This window comes from Mus caroli, unplaced genomic scaffold (assembly GCF_978045245.1).
Source record: "Mus caroli unplaced genomic scaffold, Mus_caroli_1 scaffold_11, whole genome shotgun sequence".
Taxonomy (NCBI): Eukaryota; Metazoa; Chordata; class Mammalia; order Rodentia; family Muridae; genus Mus; species Mus caroli.
The window spans coordinates 117,451,342-117,473,050 of NW_028227266.1; the positions used below are offsets into that span (position 1 = coordinate 117,451,342).

The 21,709-nt window shown below is 42.8% G+C and overlaps 1 protein-coding gene across 13 annotated transcripts in view; it reads left to right on the forward strand.

Annotated features, from left to right (window-relative positions):
* Golga4 (golgin A4) overlaps nucleotides 1-21,709 on the forward strand; it is an 83,713-nt gene that overhangs the window by 21,247 nt on the left and 40,757 nt on the right. For 6 of the 13 annotated variants that reach the window (XM_029481999.2, XM_029482001.2, XM_029482000.2 and 3 more), the window contains 8 exons: nucleotides 2,705-3,016; nucleotides 5,924-5,971; nucleotides 8,175-8,231; nucleotides 10,175-10,273; nucleotides 10,898-11,042; nucleotides 12,293-12,477; nucleotides 12,777-12,860; nucleotides 14,438-14,585. In XM_029481999.2, coding sequence (XP_029337859.1) covers nucleotides 2,705-3,016; nucleotides 5,924-5,971; nucleotides 8,175-8,231; nucleotides 10,175-10,273; nucleotides 10,898-11,042; nucleotides 12,293-12,477; nucleotides 12,777-12,860; nucleotides 14,438-14,585 — 1,078 coding nt within the window. Of the gene's footprint in view, nucleotides 1-2,704; nucleotides 3,017-5,923; nucleotides 5,972-8,174; nucleotides 8,232-10,174; nucleotides 10,274-10,897; nucleotides 11,043-12,292; nucleotides 12,478-12,776; nucleotides 12,861-14,437; nucleotides 14,586-19,615; nucleotides 19,637-21,709 lie in introns of all 13 variants that reach the window. The other 7 variants (XM_085828163.1, XM_085828164.1, XM_085828167.1 and 4 more) reach the window with 3 other exon arrangements.

Consider the following 21,709-nt stretch of genomic DNA (forward strand, 5'->3'; position numbering starts at 1 on the left):
GAGAGCGAGGAGGGGCCAAATAGCTCCTCTTGTAGTGGACTTGTTATCTTGCTGTTGCTAGGTAACTGTGGGGAGGAGTCTAGCCAGAAGGCCAGAAGCTTGGAACATTGTCTACGTGACTAATAGCCACATGCCTCTCCTGTGGGGGCTGTAGGAGCAGTAACTTCGATAGGAGCCAGGGGTCCAGGAGACGTGATCGAATACCTACCTTTCCATGTAGGTGGAAATTACCACCCATTGGGTACCACCGGGGTTCAAGGCCTCAGCTCAGGCAGTCTGCGCATAGCCCATTGCCCCACAGAGAACCACTGCATTAGATAGTTGCACATCTCACCTTGGCTGGTCTAGAACTTACTGTGTAAGCCGGGCTGGTTTCAAACCAGCAGCTGCCTCCTGAGTACTGAACTTACAGTATGAGCCACTATGCCCAGCATGCCTGGCTTCTGTTCATACTCTATGAGATTTATCTACAGTGTTGCTATAATGTCAAGTCATTTTCATTGATTTCTCGTATTCCATTGGTGAACATGAAAGTTGGCTGGTATTCCAATGGTGAACAGAACAATTAAAAAAAAAAAAGAAGCCCTGATTAACAGGCTAATCTGACTTGGTGTTCATTTTGAATGGTCGTTTGTTGACCATTTACACATGCCTGCTGGTGCTTGTGTAGGGATGGACTTGGTGGTTTGGAGAGGGTGCTTCTGTTTAGTTTCAACCACAGTTTGTGGTTGATCACTATAAATCACTCCCTATCCTCATGCTGTGTATTACCATAGTTTTAATTAGCCATCTCCTGGTCAGGAAGTGTTTTGCACTTCAAGAAAACCTGGGTATGGTAGAAAAGAAGAAGGGAAGCTTGGATGTCAGGTGAAAGTCGTCTGCCTTAGGTGAGCTTAACTTCTCAACCCAGGTTAGATTATTACCTCCACAACCACCTCATGAAGAGGGTGCTGCTGGCTTTGTCTTACACAGACAGAGACAAACAGAAGGAGGTTGTGTCACTTAACCAAAGCTCAGTCAGGTCCCATAGCCAAGACCCTTAGGTCTTCTAACTGTAAGAGGACTGCTCTGCAGGGAGCTACATCTAACACCCTGATGAGTCTCTTATTTCTGCATTTGCTTTTGTTTGAGATTGTGCCTCTTTATCTCCTGTCTCTTCATGCTAATTGTTGCTGCATGTTGTATTAACTTATTCAGTCTCTATGGCCTTCATAGTAGTCTTCATCATCTTCATCATTGTCGTCATCGTCGTCATCATGTTTTCTGTCCCCATTTTACAGAGGAAGCAGGACTATAGAGCTACTTGCTCAAGGTTCTATAGAACAACTACTGAGTTGTAGTGAGACTGACTCTCCCATTGAAGGGATGAGTCACTCAGTTCAGAGACTGAGATTGAGGGGGAGTGGGACACATTTGCCCAACATGTGTAGGTCCTGTAGTACTCCCCAGCTCCAAGAGCAAACAATAAAAGTTATTGCCAGTCGTAGTAGACATGGCGGATAAGATGACTAGTCGTAGTAGACATGGCGGATAAGATGACTAGGGTCTGCAGATGCAGACTTTGGCTATTCATTAGCTTCTGGAGACCCTAAAAGGCCAACTATCTTCAGTGTTTCTTCACATGTGCTTTATATGTCTAGTCTAGGGTCTTTTGTAAGGATGCTGTATGCTAGGGAACTCAAGCCATTTTTCACATGAGCCAGAGGTGACCCAAATAGAATTGCCAGTGAAAGCAGTTGTCAGAGGTTTTGTACAAGAAGTGCTCCTCTTCCTTCTGTTCCTCCCTCCACCATAAGGGTAGAACTTGCACATCATGGAAACAAGCTAGAAAGTACAGAATAACATAGCACAAAACTAATTCCACCTCAAAGGCTGCCACACGAGGACACTGTTTACCTCTGCATGTGTCTGTCCTTCTGATGGCATGTATGAAAATATACATACAAATTAAAAAGTATTTATAGACAAGTCAAATTGAGCTCATGGTGCATACTGCTTTCTAACTAGACCTTTTACGTTTAGCAGTCTATTGTGAACTTCTATATATCACCAAGTGTGTTCTCTGCTGTGACTATTTGGGTGATTCTAGGGTGTACTGTTCCAAACAGCTTGAGTTCATAGGATGGAGCTCCAGCAGACCTGTGTATTACTGGTCTGCTCCACACCAGTTGCCTTCTAAACAGAACTGTCTGATTAGTACATTACCCTCTCTCTCAGCCTGTATTCTGTCTCTTGAAAAGAACAATCTGGAATCATTAAATCCATGAGCTCACTAGTTAAAACAGACTTGAATTGAGCCTCTACCTCACACTTCACCCTGGATGCCCACACTTGAGGCACAGTGTGTAATAAAGGATCTAACAAGTGGGTGGGTGGATGGGTGGACTCCACAGCAGCCCTGCAAGGTCAGCCTGATAAACATGCTTCCTTTTGTACAGATGGGCAGACTGAAGGGCCGCAACTTACTGAGGGCACTGTACTGCCAGGCGATGGTCCGAGAATCAGAGCCCAATTCTCTGACTCCAGGTCTAGACTTTTTACAGAAATTACCAGTGTTCTTCATTTTTTCAGAAAACAGTGATTTGCGTGACTTATTTGGAATGCAAATTGCATTTGTTCGATTCTTTTCCAGACCTGTGCTGATGACAGGGCAGTAGGTGTCTGAGTGTGTATTTAACTCGTGCTCTGTTGGCTTCTGTTACAGTCGGGTGACACACAGACTTTTGCGCAGAAGCTCCAGCTCCGAGTACCTTCCATGGAGTCTCTGTTTCGAAGTCCCATAAAGGAATCCCTGTTTCGGTCTTCTAAAGAGTCTTTGGTCCGGACATCTTCCAGAGAGTCCCTGAACCAACTTGACCTGGACTGTTCTGCTACCACCTTTGATCCCCCTTCTGATATGGAGAGCGAGGCTGAAGACACACCATGGAACTCAGATAGCCTCAGCAGAGAGCAGCTGCTTCAGCGGCTGCGCAGAATGGAACGAAGCCTAAGTAGCTACAGAGGGAAGTACTCCGAGGTAGGAGCACGGTGGGTGTTGGCGTACACAGAACTCACCCCTTGGTCTTGTCCATAGTGCTGCATTGTTCTTACCCTGGTCCTGGTTACTGAGGGTAGATAGCTGGCGGCAGACCTAGTTCAGGTCCTTCTGTGGTCCAGATCCCTTGGAGCAGATTGACATTTTGGTTTTCACGTTCTCTGCTGTGTCTGTGGACACCTAGGTCAAAGGTCAGTCTTTGTTTTCTGTATTCCCCATGCGACTCATCTCTGACTAGAGTAACTTTAGAAGTCAGACCGACTTCTCAGACAGTCATGGTTAGGGAGTCTGATGTCCTCAGCGATTTGGCTCATTCTCATTGTACCAATATGTAAATTTAAAATTTTTATTATCTATCGCGTATCTGTATGTGCATGCGTGAATACATGCCATAGCACATGGGAGGAGAGGCTAGAGAAAGTCTCATGGGAGCTGGTTCTCTCATTCTACCTTATAGACTTCAGGGATTAAGCTCACACAGGCAGTGCCCTTGGCCACAAATACCCTTACCCACTGAGCCATTTTACCAGGCTTTTTTTTATTTTTGGGACATTTAATTTTTTGCCTAACATGAATCTTTACAAACCTTAATTTTTATTTTAATGTATGAGTGTTTTGCTTGTTTGTATGTGTGTGTGTGTGTGTGTGTATATATATATGTATATGTATATATATATGCACCACTTGTGTAATTGGGACCCTTGGAGACCAGAAGAAGAGGCCAGATCCCCTGGAACTGGAGTTATGATATGTTCAGTTGTGAGCTGCCATATGGCTGTAAAGAATTGAACCGGGGTCCTCTGAAAGCTTAGGAGCAGCTCGATGCTCTCTGCTGGTGAGCCGGCTCTCTGGCCTCCTGACACTGCTTTTAACTCCTAGGTCACTGTCTGGGGTAAGTGAGGAAGCAATGGCGTCCTTTTGCTTTTGAAACAGAGTACTTTGGGAACTAAAAACACATGTTTTGCCTTTCTTGAGTCCCTTTCTGTCAAGTGCAGTTAAGAAATCTCCTTTGGTTATCAGCTCTTTGTTATCCATGGCTTTTGTTTGTGATGCTCAGTATGCATCATTTTATTTTGACATGGCTAGTAAATATTACATTCAATTTTAATGAATGTTGCACTTCAGGGTTAGGTGTAAAGTTAGTCCAGGTTTCGCTGTCTGTGTAGCTAGTTTACTATCTACACTGCCAAAACCAAAAGGAAATGAAAACCTTGATGACATAGATAAATTGCCTTTTTATTAAAATTATAAATGGTGGCAAACTAGAAAGGAATCCCATGAACTCTAGAGGTGTAAATGGGGCACTGAGACCAGGTCTCTCTCATAGCTGTGGAACTAGGTAAGTTTTCCCTCAATTTTTAAAAATGATTATTTCTAACTGCTAGTAATGTTGATAATGGTCATAATTGTGATTGCTTATCTTTATGCTACATTTATAGATTTATCCAGTTTTAGATCAGCATCTCGAGCAACAGGACAGTTAGCATTTATGTATGCCGGATGCTGTTTGCATTTAGTTTTGTACCATTCTATGAAGCGAACGTAAAGTTGCTTGTGCTTGTAGAAAACAGACTGGGGATCCATAGAGACTGAGTCACTTACTTAAGGCCACAGAGCAGTTGGCCGAGTCTGTTTGGTGCTCAGTTGCTCTGGGTGTTCCCCCACTCCAGGCTGCCTTAGGGCCAAGCAGCTTCTTAGGAATAGGAGATGTCCTAGCCCGGGCGGCCACTTTTCCTAGGGTGACGTGAAGCCAGGCCTAGGTGCCTCCTAACTCTTGTGCTGTTCTTCCTCACACCCACTTTTTTTTTTTGAGCCTGGAGTTAATAAGGCAGGTCTACTGCTAAGTAAGCAGAACTTGTTTCCAAATCCTGAGGTCTGTTCCTAGGCTCCCGTCTCCCTTACATTGTTAACTACTTCTTGACTCTGACACTAGCAGTGACATTTAGGAGCACACATCACCTTTCCAGGGAAGGTGGAGCTCGGATTACTGGGCCGTGCTTCTCTCAGAGCTGCACTGTGCTCTGCTGACGTAGGTCCCAGTAGTGTGTTGAGTGTCACTGTTGACTGTGAAAGGCTTACAGGGCTAAAAAGATGTGACTCAGCCTGGCAGTGGTGGCACACACCTTTAGTCCCAGCTCTGGGAGGCAGAGGAAGGTGGATCTCTGAATTCAAGGACAGCCTGGTCTACAGAGTGAGTTTCAGGACAGCCAGGGTTATACAGAGAAACCCTGTCTCAAAAACAAAACAACCCAAAAAACAAACAAAAAACCTTCCAAAACAACAGCAACAACAAAGCTGTTACTCCACGACTTCATCAGAGGTGCTTGAATGTTCATTCTGATTAGGATTAGGGCTTGGATTCCTCATTTCTTTCTGTTAGTTATATATTTCTTTTATCAGATTTTCATTATTGTTTAATCTTGTAGCCCAAAACAAGTTACCTTGAAAGTTTTTAAAAATAGGTTCCTGTCTCTCCACCATGTTCCTCTGTTCTTGGTGAGTCTGTTTTGGGTTAGGCCCTGGAATTTGTTTCCAGCAAACACTTGCATAATGTTGTTGGTTGCAGATGTAGTCAGTCTGTGACTCTGACAGATAGGTGCCCTTCCACCTCAGGCAAGTTGGCAGCAGTTCTCACCTTTAAATTGTGTGTTGAAATCTAAAGTGTGTGAAGATTCACTGGCTTACAGTCAACTTCCATCTTCTATTCTAGATATAGACTTACTGTGTTATTTCCTTTCCTTACAGATTGAGTTAGGGTCAGTTGTCTAAACAGGACTGTTCTGATTGGTTTTTGACCTTTATAAAGAGCAAGGTTTTAGCAGCAATTAGAAGAATGAGTTGTATTTATTGAGAAATAACTAATCTTATCTGGTGGTTGCTTTGTTTTAGCTCGTCACAGCGTTTCAGACTCTTCAGAGAGAGAAGAAAAAGCTTCAAGTGAGTGACTGACTGACCATCGCTGACTCATCCGTGCTTCTAAAGTCAGAGACGCTCTCACGAATATTAACTTTCCCTTTTAAATAGTCTGTACTTTCAGATTTTACCATTGCTAGAGGTTTGATAAAGAGTGAGTGATGGAGACCCCGGAGATGGTTTCCGTGTTACATCCTAGTTTCCTTGAGTTCCAGGTCCCTACTGAAGAAGATTTTGATTTAGGATGTTTGCCTCTTTGAAGCACCTTTTCTGCCACTTTGGTCTGCAAGTGTGTGTGTGTGTGTGTGTGTGTGTGTGTTTGTGTGTGCGCTCCTGTATGTCAGTGTATAGACATACTCAGCTTTATGAGTATTTTCAGCTACTTGGTTCTTGAGACTGTTCCTTGGTACTAGGAGCCAGCTGCTGCTTACTTTGGCCTTTGGATATAGCTTTACACAAAACTATAAAATCTCCAAGGAGTTTATTGACTCTGCTGGCAGCCAGATACCCTCAGCCCTTCTCTCTGGGAGCTCTGTGCTCTGAGTTAACCCTTCATGTGCCTTCTTGTCACTAGTGTTGTTGCTGCAACTTCAACTGTCTCCCCACTGGCAGCTCAGTGCTTGTGGCTAATGATAAAGACCACGAGTAGGTAAGGCAACCTCTGTAGCCGAGTTCCTGCTACAGAGACTGATGCAACACCTAGGGCAGCACAGGACGAGCCACACAGTGTGTCTACACAAACCAGAAGGTGTGGTCATAGTGTCTGCACCAGTCATAGCAGACCTTCATGCAGAATTGCATTCATTGTAGTCATGGCAAAGGAGGGACTGCATTTACACTGTCCCAGCCCCTCGAGGCAAGAGTGGAGGATTATATTTGCACCAATCATGTAGTTTTTGTTGGGCCACTAGGGGAATTATTCTCTTTTATGCAAATAACTACTGGTCAACTACAGTTCACCAAGTACAGTTCGCTTTTTGCTTATAGGGTCAAAAAGGCCAAGACAAATTAAACCGTCATGGCTAGGACAAGGGCCTTCAGTAGACACAAGCTCCTTAATGCCTATGAGGTGTTCCGAGTGGCTGATGCTGGCTAATGCTTGGCTGAAGTCTTTCATGGGCCCAGGTTACCAGGAAGGGTCTAAAGCTGACAGTAAGTCCCAGTGCTCCAGCTCCCAACATTTTAACTTGTTTAAAAGAATAAACACTAAAGGTGCTTATGATAAGTTTATCATTAAGAGCAACAGTAGTCTACAGTATTTACCTTCTGCTCTGGGGCCTCAAAGAGGCAGATCCTGCTAATCCATATTGATAACAGACATTTTATCTACCTAGTTCCTTTTTCTTATTGATTTATATATTTTTGTTCTTGTTGTTAGACACACAAATCCAAGAAGCTACAAGTTACCCCATTTCTCTTGTTTTCCTGAGACAGGGCCTGTGTAGCTATCGTCCTGCCTCAGCTTCCTGAGTGCTGTGGTTGCAGGCATGCACCATCGATCTCCTTAGTTCTTTACTTCTGTATCTGATCACAGGAGCACACAGTCACTCTGTTTGCATGGACCGCAGCTGGCATTCTTTCTCTGTACTAGTGAGAACACCCTCCACCCTCCAAAGTGTGAGGCACACACCTTTTAGTAGGTTACTCTTCTAATCTGATTAAAATTATTTTTTAAAAAATTCATTATTTTTATGAGTATGGGTGTTTTGCCTGCATGCCTGTCTGTGACTATATGTGTGTCTAGTGCCAGCAGAGACTTGTAGAAGGTGTCAGATCCCCTGAACTGGAGTTCCAGACAGTTGTGAGCTGTCATGTGGGTGCTGAGAATTGAACCTGGGTCCTCTGGAAGAACAAAGTGCTCTTAACCAGTGAGCCATCCCTCTTGGACTTGATTCCTTTTTAATGGACAGTTACTAATTTAACCATTTGTAATGCTGTTCATGAGAATTAGATTTTTTTAAGAACATAAACTTTAACAACAGATAATGATAATTAGCATGGTCTTTGTACTCTATTATAGTGAAATCATTTGCTTTTGAACTTTGAGTTTATTTTACAAATCTGTTGTTAAAGTTAACATATAGTTTATAGTTTGACTTCTGTGTTTATGCATTTTAGTAAATGTAACTATTGACATAGACTAGACTTTTTTTTAACTTTTTGCATGAATATGCTCTGTAGATGTTTAACTAACTTTTTTTTTTCTTTTTTTTTTTTTAAATTAAAGGGTATATTGAGTCAGAGTCAAGATAAATCACTTCGGAGAATTTCAGAATTAAGAGAGGTAAGTTTAGTGATTGGTGCTTTGAGAACAGTGATTCAACCTCCTCGTTAGTAGAGATGTTTTATTACACACCCTGCTGACCTGTGTGGAATAGGAAGTGTAATAGGAGTCTACCTGGCTTGTGCGCTCACACTGCACGTCTGTGGTTTTGTTTGTGTAGCTTTCCTGGGTAGATGCTGTTGCTGTTAGAATTAATGAAATACAAATGTATCCGCCTGCAGTGTAAGCAGTCAGTGTCAACTTGCAAGGTTTAGTTGTTTGTACTATTAAATATTCTAGGTTTCTTTTTGCCTTTCCTGTTGAGCATATTGTTGTTGAAACAAAATGACTTGCAATTTGGAGTGGTGAGTCACTACAGGGTTAGCTTGAGCTCCTTGATGTCATGGTGTGGCAGCGTTTCTGCCTTTGCAGTGGGGAGGCTTTTCAGATACCGCTTCATTGCTGCTCCCTGCTCCTGTGCCCAGCTTTGTCCGCGCCTGCTGCAGTACTGCTGGAAGCACCTTGTTGCCTGCTTTTGTAGAAATGTTCTTCATGGGTATCAGTTTTAAGAGCTTTGAAGTAAGTGATTTCAGGACAGATAAGAGTAGTTTAGAATTTTATATAACCTGGGTAGAATTTTGTTTGTGCAATTTATTAGTTTAGGATATATAGTATGTTAAAAGTACAAATATCTTTTAAAAAATAGCAGACTGGTAAATTTACAAGTAGCAATTGTTAGAATAAGGCTGAGAATATAGCTTAGTGGTAGAACAGTACTGGAGGTGGGAGAGGAAGAAAGGGAAGGGCAGAGAAGGAAAGAGAGGGAAGCTAAGCTTCGTCTGCAAGGAGGCAGAGCAGTGCAGCAGTTTTTCCTGTGAGTCATCCCAGCCCTGTTGTCCCTTCATCATTTTTAATGACACATTGTCCATATTACTCATTACATTCTTGTATCACATTGTAATTTCACTTGTACTACTGAAGTCGTGTTTAATTTCTAATTTCTTCTTACATTTTGTATACAGCTAGCTCTTACTGTTTTGTCCTTTAAAACATTCTAAACATTGTTACTGCACCAAGAACGAACATTGACCCTTATTATACAGATAACGGTAGGGTAGCCGGTCTTCCTGTGTGAAACTTGTTTTGAGCCCTAGACTAATTCCTTCTCCCTATGAAGTGATGGTGAAGGGACACAGCCTCACCCCAGGCTGGCTTCTGAGGCTGCATTGCTGGTTTGACCTGGAGGACAGTTGATGCTGAGGGTGCAGGGAGGGGTCAGGGAGAGAAATCACCTTGAAGCTTTTTCAAGCCGCCTTTACTTCTTCTAGAGGGACAAATAGTGTCTTTCTGCTTAACGTATTACTTGTTCATTTTCTTGCATTTTGATAATAATAATAAATGAAGGTCATTGATGGACTCTTATTTGGGACAAGAAATATACTGTCCAGGTTTTCTGCACTTAGTGATTAGATACACTTGTCGTTGGGGGGCAGCCTTGCCTGCATTCAGAGAGTGGGCAGTCGAGGTGGGTGGAGTTTCGAGGGTCCTTTAAGAAGTGACATTTGCACTTCAGGAACTGGGCGTCTCTTACTTGGTGTCAGCAGGTAGGTTGGGAGAGCTGGTGACTCAGCGTGTATGGTGACATGGTGACGCTGCTGGTGCCGTTTGTCCCGTTACAGCTCAGTTGAAGGCTTTCATCTTAAGCTCCATTTCCTTTGTACATCACTATTGTCTACCATTGCAGTTCTTTAAGAAGACGTTCTCATTGGAGACCCTTATATTGTTTAAGGAACAAAATTATTGATGTTAAGGTTTTAAATGTTAATGTCTTAACCATTGAGGATTCTCTAAGTATTCTGTACTTTTATCTTAAGAGTGAGTCAAATCTGAAATGATGATGTTGTAAACTTGTTGTGTCTGTTGTTTTATATAGAAAATTACCTGTGATACCTTTTATGCTATAGGAGCTGCAAATGGACCAGCAAGCAAAGAAACATCTTCAGGACGAGTTTGATGCATGTTTGGAGGAGAAAGATCAGTATATCAGTGTTCTCCAGACTCAGGTAAAAGAATGGGTCAGAACATGGAAGCCTTTGATAAAGTGATAGTCCGATAGCTGAAGAGTTTCAAATGTCAAGAGAAAAAAAAAACTTGATTTAAAACTCTGTCTTTCTTTCATTTTAACAGCATATTTTGTTTATTGTACCTTTTGACTGATTGTGGCAGTGCCACTAATGTAATGGCACATGCAGCAAACAGCTGCACTGCAAGTCTGCTCTCTTCTTCACTGTAGCGAACATATAGTTCTCCCTCCCCCTCCCCTCTCCCCCTCCCCCTTCCCTCCCCTTCCTCCCTCCCTCCCTCCCTCCTTCCCTCTTCTTCCCCTCTGGTTTTTGTTTTGTTTTTTGAGATACTTTCTCTGTGTATCCTTGGCTGTTCTGGATTTTGCTATGTAGACCAGGCTGGACTTGAAATTAGGGATCCGCCTGCTTCTGCTCCCAAGTGCTGGGATTAAAGGTTTGCAGCTCCGCCTGGCTTCACCCTATTTCTTACAAAATTTAAAGAAAATATTTCTGTTGTACTTTTTTTCCCCTAGTAATGAATTTCTCTTTCTTTCTTTCTTTCTTTCTTTCTTTCTTTCTTTCTTTCTTTCTTTCTTTCTTTCTTTCTTTCTTTCTTTCTTTCAGGTTTCTCTTCTAAAGCAGCGATTACAGAATGGCCCAATGAATGTTGATGCTACCAAACCCCTCCCTCCGGGGGAGCTCCAGGCAGAAGTGCACGGTGACACGGAGAGGATGGAGGAGAAGATGGAGGGCGTCGGGGAGCCAGTGGGTAAGCTCCTGTGTCAGAGCATAGTTCAAACATGAGATGACAGTGTCGAGCATTCAGGCTGAAAGAACAGACCCTAGCATTTCTTCACCGATTCAATTTGTTTGTTTTTAAATTGACTTTTTAGCTAGGCAGTGTTAGTGCTTGCCTTTAATCCCAGCACTTGGGAGGCAGAGACAGGAGAATCTCTGAGTTTGATGCCAGCCTGGTCTGCACTGTGAGTTCTAGGACAGCCAGAGCTATACAGAGAAACCTTGTCTTGGAAAAACCAACCAGCAAATAAAAAAACCAACCGATTTATTGATTTATATTCAGAAAAAAGGCAATTGATTTGAGACTTGAAAATTGCATAAACTTTAAGGAGAGCAAACATTTTAAAATAATTGAAGTATATAAATGATGTCATACTATTTTGGTTTTTTTGAGACAGGGTCTCATTATGTAACCTGTATTGCTCAAGTTGTGATTTTTATTTTCAGCCTTAGCCTTCCAAGACCAGGCTTACAGGTTTGTGTCCACATCGGCCTTATGTCTTTGCTGTCTTACCAAGAGACTCACAGTAGACTTTGGTTCCGTTAGAGGCAAAATAAGTTGTGATCAGCTGGCCATCTGAGTGGTGAGCCTACAAGGGACTGCAGTTCCTGTAGTAGGTATGAGGACGGACTCAAACGTAGGCGGTAAAGCCTATAGTAACCGGAACTCCTTTCAGGAGGAGAGTAGACTAGAAAGAGCACTCAGTACTTTTGGGATGGAACTTATCAGGGCTTGGGGTGGTCCCCCTCCCCTCAGTTTTGACTTTTAAGTAGGCTAGATCCAGTTAATGGCAGTGTCTGTGCCATTCCAGGGTAAGGAGTTCATTTTATACTTGATTCTTCATCTAAGCATCACACAGTAACCAAGAGTATTTTGAAGAATCCCACTTGCATATGGGGGTGTTCCTTCTCAGTGTAGAAGAAGGCTGTGCAGGGACTAGGCTGTAGCTCAGTGGTAGAGTGTGTGTTGAGCTTGCAGAAGACAGCACAGCTCTCCAGATCCCTGCCCTCCTCATCCCCTAAAAAGATGTCACTGTTATCAGAGTTCCTTGTAACCCTTAGGCTTTTTTATAAGCTCATCTCCTCAGTGTTGGTGTGCATGTGGAGGTCAGAGGACCTCAGCAGCCCGTGGGTCCTTAGCCCTCTAGGCCATCTCATGTGTCTCCTCGCTTGTGTGTTTCGTGACTGCCCTGCTGATGCTGATGCTGCTTTACCTTGTAGGAGGTGGGACTTCCGCTAAAACCCTGGAAATGCTCCAGCAAAGAGTGAAACGTCAGGAGAATCTGCTTCAGCGCTGTAAGGAGACAATTGGGTCCCACAAGGAGCAGTGTGCACTGCTGCTGAGCGAGAAGGAGGCACTGCAGGAACAGTTGGATGAAAGGCTGCAGGAGCTGGAAAAGATGAAGGTAAGAGACAACTGACCTCTGCTCTGTGAGTGTGTGAAGCCAGATCAGCAGGCTTGCACGTGGCCTGTGCTTCCTCTGGGAAGCTGCCTTCATCCTCCTGTCCGTAGGCATGGTGGAGAGGGTGTCCTGGTGTGAGCACCCAAGTGCTCTGGGTCTTATAGCATTTACCATACATTTGAGATTTCCTGTGTATTCCTCATTACACCATAAGGGCTGTTTAGATTAGATAAGCTGCGTTGAGTTCTCATAGGAGGTGAAGCGTTATTAGAGATGGAAATGAATTTCTAAAACTTTTTTAGGAGCTTCATATGGCTGAGAAGACTAAACTAATCACTCAGTTGCGTGATGCAAAGAACTTAATTGAACAGCTTGAACAAGATAAGGTAAAACTCCCAAATGTATGATAATGAAATTTGTCAGGGGCCCCTGAATTTGCTTTGAAAGCAGTTAGAAGCATTTACATATACACCAGCTTTTCAGATTTTCATAGCTGCTTTCATGAAAACTATTTTTAATTTCTAGGTTTGTGCAGTATTAGCATTAGTAAGCCTGGTTCTCTGGCTCTTTAATATCAGTTAGTGCTCTGCCATAGACACAGCAGGAAAGGTGCTCACGGCCCATACCCGTCTCTCAGAGCAAGTTACACTACTACGGTTAAGACAGCTGCGTGTGAATGGTTTCAGGGTTTTAGTTTATACAATATAGAAGTAGATTGATCATTGCCTGAAACGTAAAGAAGGGGTAATGTGTATGTTAGCATAGGACTGCACATGTGGATCTAGGATGCCTAGGAGACTCGAGGATGCAGGAAGGGCTGAGACAGAGAGCAGCCAGCACCTAGCAGGCAGCTTCGAGATTCACAGCTGGATGAACAGCTCTGTCCTGCTTGACCCCAAGCCCTCGGCCCTTTTGTAATACAAAATGTGTTCATTTCACATCTTGGTTGATGAATGTAGTATTTTCACCTAGCTTTGAAACAAAGTACCCTTTATTTTCAAAAAAGTACAACCACCTAATGATCACGCCTAGCAGTTTAACAGTAATTCATGATACCATCTGCCAACTTATTATGTACCAGATAAATTCTTTCATTGTGATTAATATGATTAAGATTTCTTTTAATGTATAGGGTTATCTGTCCTTCCTTTCTGACATTTTCTCTCCTTTGTGATGTGAGTTTTGGAGACAATGGAGACCTACCACCATGTTTTACATTTTCTTAATTATGCTGCACTTCCTCACTGTTAATATTAACACTGACTGTGCAGTAGTCACACCCCAGAGCAGGTCAGCCGACCCTGCTGGTGAGGGAGGGCTGAGCATTTTAGAGACACTAGCTCAACTACACAGGTTTGTTTTTGTCTGTGGTGATTCGATGATTTTCCACACATTTCCTTCATTTCTATGTGGATTCTCCACTGAGAGGAGAGGAACCTCTGGAAACGTGGAGGGGTGGCAGGTCTTTACTTACAGCAGTTAGGGATAGTGATGGAGCAGAGGAAGGCACATGAGAAAAGAAGAACTAGGCACAGCTGGGCTCTAGCTGTGGCCCACAGCTCTGGTAGCGACTACCCTACATAGCGTCTGGGAGTATTTATGTGTGAAAATGCGGATGCTAACTGTGGCTTATTCTGGTCGCCAGTTACATTCAGAGGCTAGTGTTGTTTGTTACTATTTACTAAGATGGAAATTACCATACATCTATGTAAGATTGTACAATAAATCTTATACCTGAAGCTTGTTCTGATGCTTAAGGGACTAAACTTACTATTAAAATATTGACACACCCTGGTCTGCTGAGGTAGAGTGAAGACTGACTTCAGTGTGTGAGATACTAAAGAGTCTTCCATTGTCCTTAGTAAGAGATGTTTGTTCTGCTGCCCACACCATTTGAGCTGTTCTGTGTGTTGGTGATGCAGTTTTGTTATGCAAATGGTTTAGAGTCTGCACTTCTGTTCAGGGGATGGTAATAACAGAGACGAAGCGGCAAATGCTTGAGACCCTGGAACTGAAAGAAGATGAAATCGCTCAGCTTCGTAGTCATATCAAACAGATGACTACCCAGGGAGAGGAACTGCGGGAACAGAAAGAAAAGTCTGAAAGAGCTGGTAAGAACTCAGGGGTTTGTATTTGATATCAACCGAGAGTCAGAGCATTTTAACAAGTGAGTTAGTTGTTGATATAGATGCTTAACCACAGGGACTGCTGATGAGAAAGTGCTGTTTGGAGAAAGCCTCCATGGGACTAAGGCAAGCCACAGCCTTCAAGCTAAGAGAGATGAACACACTCACGCACGCACGCATGCATGTACGCACATACGTACATACACACATACACTCACATACATACTTGTAACAGGTAGAAGAAAATGTGATAGAGACCATACATGAAGTATTAGTATCTAATTATTACAGAAAATGTTTGCTGACCTCTGTCTTAGAGTATTATAATTTAGGTTTCAGGAATTTACAAGTTGTTATAGCTTGGGGCTTATTTAAAATAACCGCTTCCTTACAGGTGATAGAGGGTGAACAGAAAACGTAAAGTATATATCTGCTTCCAGTGGTATCAGCAAACAGTTTGGTATTAAGCGTGCCAATTGACTAGAATACAGGCCAGAGTTGTAGTCATTACGCTCTGTCCTGAGTTGTGCTAAGAAAGGCTGTTGGAAGGGAAAGGAAAGTAAGCAGGTCAGGAACAGGTCAGGAAGCCTCAGTTAATGAGCTGCACAGTGGAATTAAATAAAGAGAGGCGAGGTTGTAGATATGTCAGTCACTGCAGGACTATGACCAGGCAGAGGATGTGGTGGGAGTCAGCTAGAAATGATGCTTGCTGACGTGGATAATGCGTTGGATTTTGAAGGCGCTGGCTATTGACTTCTTACCATGTGAATAGCTGCATTTACGCTTGTGCATGTAGGGCAGTAGCAAGCAGTAGGTGAGCACAGTGTGACGGGAGCTCGTGTCTTATGTGGAGAGGAAATGAAGTTGGATGCAGAAGCAGGAAATCCAGGTTTGAGGAACAGGACACACTGGCTGCCTAGGTTGGTGGCTTGGGAGAGGAGCAGAAGGGAAGTCAGAATCTAAGATGGCCACACATTTTAATAGAGAGAGTAGTGGGTAGTGGTAAGGGGCTCTGAATTGGGAACTTGGGGGTTGATCCTAGAAGGTTTGTTTAAGATTTTTTGAATTTGAATTAGCCATGGGCTTTCCCATGTCTTGTAGGCATGTGGAGAGCTAAGACAGGGGAGTACCTTGTAAGAATCATTAGCCTGTGGTTAAGCTTGCAGAGAGGCTGACATAGGTGGCCATAGTTTTTGTGCTGAGGCCAGAGTTGCTCTAGTGTTTATTGCTGCTGGTGTGTGTTAGTCCTGCTGTGGCTGGCAGTCCTTCCCAGCAGTCCTTGCGGTCTCATAGCAAGGCTCTGTTGATACTGTTGCTCTTTTAGTCCCATTTAATCCTTATATTCTGTCAAACAGGACCATTCCTATTCTCATTTACAACTAGGAGAACCTAAGGCTATACTTTAAGTAATTTGTCTCCATTTATGCACAGAAAGTAAATGTGTGGTCAGAATTTAACTTGAACATTGTGGCTTCAGAGTATAGGTTGAGAGGTCCTGAGTTTGACTGATAGAAATAAATGAGAGGAAAGAAGTTAGCCTAGGATGTCACAGGAGCTGTGAGTATTAAGCTTTAGGGGAAGTACAACAGATGTTTCATCAAGTCAGGGAGAGGGGATGAAGTTTTACAGTGGCCTTTGAGTTGATAAGGATTTGATTCCTAGGACGCATTTTTGAGAAATGATCTTAGAAAACCTATTGTAAGGTACCAACAGGGAAATGGAGCCACGTTATGAGAAATACTTGGTTAATAACATCTGTACTTGGAGATGCATGGCTGTCTCTATTGCATTGTTTAATGAAGTGATTTGGAGATTTTAGTTGAACTTGTTCTCATTAAACCTAAGAAAATTTCCTGTCAGGGAGAATCTAAGTTCCTGACAGACAAGCAAAGTGAGCTACTGCAGACAGGTTTGCTTTCAGCGCACAGGAGCCCAGTGTGCCGTCTGAGTGCACAGGAGCCCAGTGTGCGGTCTCAGTGTGTGGTCTCCTGTGTGTGGCCATAGTGCACAGAAGCCAGAGCAGCCTCAGTGCAGAGCAGCCTCAGTGCAGTCTCAGTCCCTAGCAACCAGTGTGTGTGTGTGCGTGCACATATAAACTAGCCACAATGCACTGATGCCCAGTGTGTAGCTACAGTGCACAGGAGCTAGTGTGTGGCCACAGTACACAGCAGTGCGTCAGTATCAGAAGAGTACACGTTAATGAATAGTGAAGGAGAGAGCTGAGACTTAAATTATTAAATTAAATTATTAAGTTAATAAATAGTGAAGGAGAGAACTGAGACTTAAATTATTTATTTATTTATTTATTTTTTTTGGTTTTTCGAGACAGGGTTTCTCTGTGTAGCCCTGGCTGTCCTGGAACTCACTTTGTAGACCAGGCTGGCCTCGAACTCAGAAATCCGCCTGCCTCTGCCTCCCGAGTGCTGGGATTAAAGGCGTGCGCCACCACGCCCGGCGAGACTTAAATTATTAAGTTAATAAATAGTGAAGGAGAGAACTGAGACTTAAATTATTTAATGGGCACATTGATTTTGGAAAACACCCAGACAACATAGTTAGTTGCATATGTTTTCATTTGCAGTACTAACTCTTGAGTGCCATGGTAGGAAGACTGGTTCTACACCGATGAACTAAATCTGTAATGGAAACTAGTTCTGCAGACCAGCTGTACCCTAGCTGGTGGTCTTAGTTGAGAAGAACAATCCAACAGAAATTGGTTTTTAGTCACAAATGTAAAGCACAGAAAATAATCAAAGGAAAACTCTAGATGAGTGCCTAGTATGGGAGACAGTCAGTGGTCAACAATCCAAGCGTCCATAAGCAATCTGTAAACATTATCTGGGTTTTGTAGAATTCAGTTGCTTTCTTAGACATCTGTCTTCTGTCCTTGGACATAAAAGGAAGCAGTACTATCCTTACAGCTGGCTATTGGGATTTGAGAAGCAGATATATCTACATAAAATTGTTACCAAAGAAACTGTCTGGATGCATTTTCGACTGTAAAGACTTGGATTGGGATAGTATCTCTGGACATGGGACTGTTGATAGGTAACTGTTGATAGATAGTTGACTCCTTCTTTCTGGGCCTTAGTTAGCACTGACTAGAGCACATTCTGAGTTGTTTTTCTTGAGACTCAGGTGTACCGCACTGTTCCTAATCAGTAAACTAATGCTGCCACTGTTCCTAATCTGTAAACTAATGCTGCCACGTGGTGTAGGACAAAGTCCACGTCAGTCTCTGATTTATCTATGCTAAGGCATAGCTAGGGACATGCTGAGTAAGTAAAGCTCTTGCCCCAGAAAGCTGAGAAGCACAGCTCCAATCCCCGAGAACCCATGCAAAAGCCAGGCATGCGTGGCCAGAGCCTGTAATCCTGGTGTTGAGGAGACAGAGAGGAGACCCAGGGGTAAGCGGGCTAGCTGGACTGGCTGCAGTTAGAAACCCTAGGCTCAGTAAGAACCTGCCTCAGTAAATAGAGTGGATAGGAATGGAGGAACATGTGAGGCCATCTTCAGGCTTCAACACAAATGTGTACATGTTTACACATGCCTACATGTGCTCAAATACATGAGCACACATGCACACACACCGCGCACACACATGTAAAAATTACTAAGGCCTGAGTGTAATGATGTGCTTCCATCAGGACACTACAGTCTACGTCTCACACTTGAACAGCCTCCTGGGAAGGGCGGGTGCGGTTCTGAAGTCTCTCACTACAGCACTCTTGCTTTGTTGAAGATGATTCATTTTAACAGCTAAAGAGAATACCCTTGTTAGAAGCCCTGGGCAGCAACTGTTGATTTCTGCTTTCATACTTTTTGGTGTCAGTTCAGATGAGTGGTGAAATAGAAGTGTACCGTTGTTTGAGTGTATCGCGTTTAGGCTTTATGTAATCCATAGTCTTATATTCCAGTAGTATTGTGTATTTAACTTTGTATGTTTTTATGCCACCATTTAGCACTATGTTAGGAATTCTTATATATAATGCCAAGGTACTAACATGATTGAATGGTTTGTGTCATATTGAATACACATCATTTCCTTCGTAACCATTCCTCTGTTGATAACTAGTAGCTTTTAACCTATTTTTAAACCTTTACTCTTGGAAACACTGTAACAGTTCTCCAATACAGATTAGTTTTAACCTTTGATTTTTTTTCTTCTCTCACATCATTTTTATCTATAAGGCTTTAGTCTTTTTTTTTTATTAGTTACTGTTAGGTGATTCAAATATAGCTATAGCTAAAGAGAAATCATGAGTCACAGCGTTAAGTTTCTCCCCAAGTAAAGGAGAGAGCTCAAGTTGTGATGTGCTTGCGCAGGAGGATGGGAGAAGTTCCGGTCCCTAGCACCTGTAGAAGCTGACATGTAGTTTGTTAATCCCAGTGCTGGAGAGGTGGGAGCAGGCAGATGTCAACCTGCTTGATGGGCTCCTGGCCAGTGTTAGAGAACCTGTTTCAAAAAAGCAAGTCGGATGGTTTCTGAGGAACAAAACCTGAGATTAATCTCTGCCCTCTACATGAATATACACAAGCCTGCACACACACACACACACACACTCTTATAATTATGTAAGTGTGTAGAATATTTCACATGGACTAGGAGGTTTCTCAGAGTGCACTAACTTTCATAAGCCTTGTTTTGTTTTTCTACACCCCATCTTTGCTGAATTTATGTGTTTTTTAAATGATTGGCTGCATGTAAAAACTTGGGTTAAGTCATGAGATTCTGTGCTTTGTTACTGCCGAGTTATATTTTCTTTTGTATGGTCCAGCCTGATAAACCCAACAGAAGAACATGTGCACTTGAAGTCTGGGCAAACATTTGAAATAAGGCTATATACTGAACATGCCCGATTTGTGCATAGACAAGACAAAACCACCTGTGTGTTTAATGCTGTGTTAGCTGCTGATGTGTATGTAACAGTTTCCTTGAATCTCAAGTCTCACTGAACATCTTATTTTTGTGCATCCACACATGCCAATAAGTGAATCCCGGTGCCTTTCCCAAGCCTTGTATGAACAGGACTGGGGTAAGGCTGGCTTCCTTTTCTGTTTTTTCTTATCATGGGTACTTAGTAGAATGAGCCTTTAAAAGAAAATTCCATGTTTCTCAGGCAAAAAATAAAAAAATAAAAAGTCTTGAGTTGAAGTAGATTTATGCTGTTTGGAAGTAATGTATTTATATTTAATACTCAGTGAATATCTGCTAGGAAGATGTATTGTTTAAATGGACTGTGACTGGGTTTATGCTCAAAGCACAGTCATTGTTGCTGGCAAGCTTCAGCATCTGGAAGAACAGCTTCCTGACCAGTCAGTTAAGGTGGCTTTGCTTTGCTTGATGTGATAGTTTTCAAGGCTAGAGACTTTAAAGGCGTTTGATGTTTAAAACACCCCGACATATTGGATAGGTCTGCAGGTGTGTTAAAGTCAGAGGAGCCTAATTATATGCTTTGGGGAGTGGCTTAAGAAGTCACTTTGAATTGGAGATGCATGGTCTCTTGCACTTGTGAAAGCCCTGGTTCACATGTGAGCATTGACTACATTGAGTATGTATGTATTGCATACATTGAGTATGTATGCCAAAAGTGGTAGTGCTTTCTTTCCATTCACATAAACTGTAGAGCTTTTTAATCTTGGATAGGGACCTTGTCACACACTTAAAACTCAGGGCAGTTCCAGGTCCACTGTAGTAAGTAATTCAAACTGAAAATGTTTTAAAGTTTTCCCTTCCCTTCCTTCTTCCTTCCTTTCAGATTTATTTATTTTATGTATATGAGTACACTGTAGCTGTCTTCAGACACACCAGAAGAGGGCATCAGATCTCATTACAGATGGTTGTGAGCCACCATGTGGTTACTGGGATTGAACTCAGGACCTCTGGAAGAGCAGTCAATGCTCTTAACTGCTGAGCCATCTCTCCAGCCTTTCACTTATTTTCAAAATAAAAACATATGCCTGTCACATGTTAGCCTGTCACATGTTAGCATAGGCTTTTATGAAATGTAACTACTTTTCAAAAAAAATCTAGTGTGTATTTGTTTATTGTGTTACTTGGCATGATGGAGCACAAGTGGATTTTTGTGCCCCTTTTGTCTGCATCCAGCCAGTTGACATGTAATACATGAAGAAAGCCTGCTTCATATGGGTAGTCGTGTGGAAAGGAAAGCACCCCCTCCCTGTCCCGGTCCTCTGAAGGGTCTCGCTCCTGGAAACACACTGCTTGGCTATTTGTAGAGTACATCTGTTGATTGGGTGGTACTAATGCAAGTCTTTGTTGTTTTAGTATTGATTTGCATTTCATTCACTTTGTAGTAGTTTGTTCTATCGCCTAACGAATCTTGTGTTTCGGCAGGTTTTTTGTCAGCTTTCTCCCCAGGAATAAAGACATAGGCCTAGCCTACTCATTTTAAAGTGGTTACCCAGTGTCTTAGGGTGAACAGTTAATGTGGAGGTTGGCCTGTTTATTCCCTGAGATGGAAGACCTGGTCCTGTGAGCCTTCTGTGGAGTGCTCTCTAGGGTGGGAGCATAACTGCCTCACTCTGGGGCTCTGGAGTTACAGCCAGCTGAGTACAGTGTTCCCATGAGCGAGCAGGGAAGGTGGTAGAAAACGCTGGGTTCTCTGAGGATTCTTTTTTTTTTTTAAATTTCCTTTGTCTACTTACTGGTTCGGCTGTGTTTGTGAAGTATTAACTGTATATCACTCTCTAACTTACATTGTGTGTGTGTGGCATGTGGCAAACATCCTGTGAGAATGTGGGAAGTGGTGGGATTGTTGAGCTCGAGATTGCCAGTCCTGCTGCTGCCGAGGCTCTTTTAGAATCTCATAGGCAGGATGGGCCTCATCTGAAGTGGAAAGTGAAGAGCTTGCACTTAGATCACAGCCCAGCACTTTGTTTAGCTCACAGAGGGTTATACACACTTAGTTGGTTACACCTTTGCCTGCAGAGTTTTGAAAGTATATTCAGAATGTTATATTTTCCTTTCCTTTTTAAAAATAAGAATTGCCTGAGGTACATTGAATTTTGCTTTGGAAGAACACAGTGTGTGTTTCCAACACTTCGGCCCTTGGTGCTTAGCCTTCCTGTCCAGTGTGTGCCTTGAC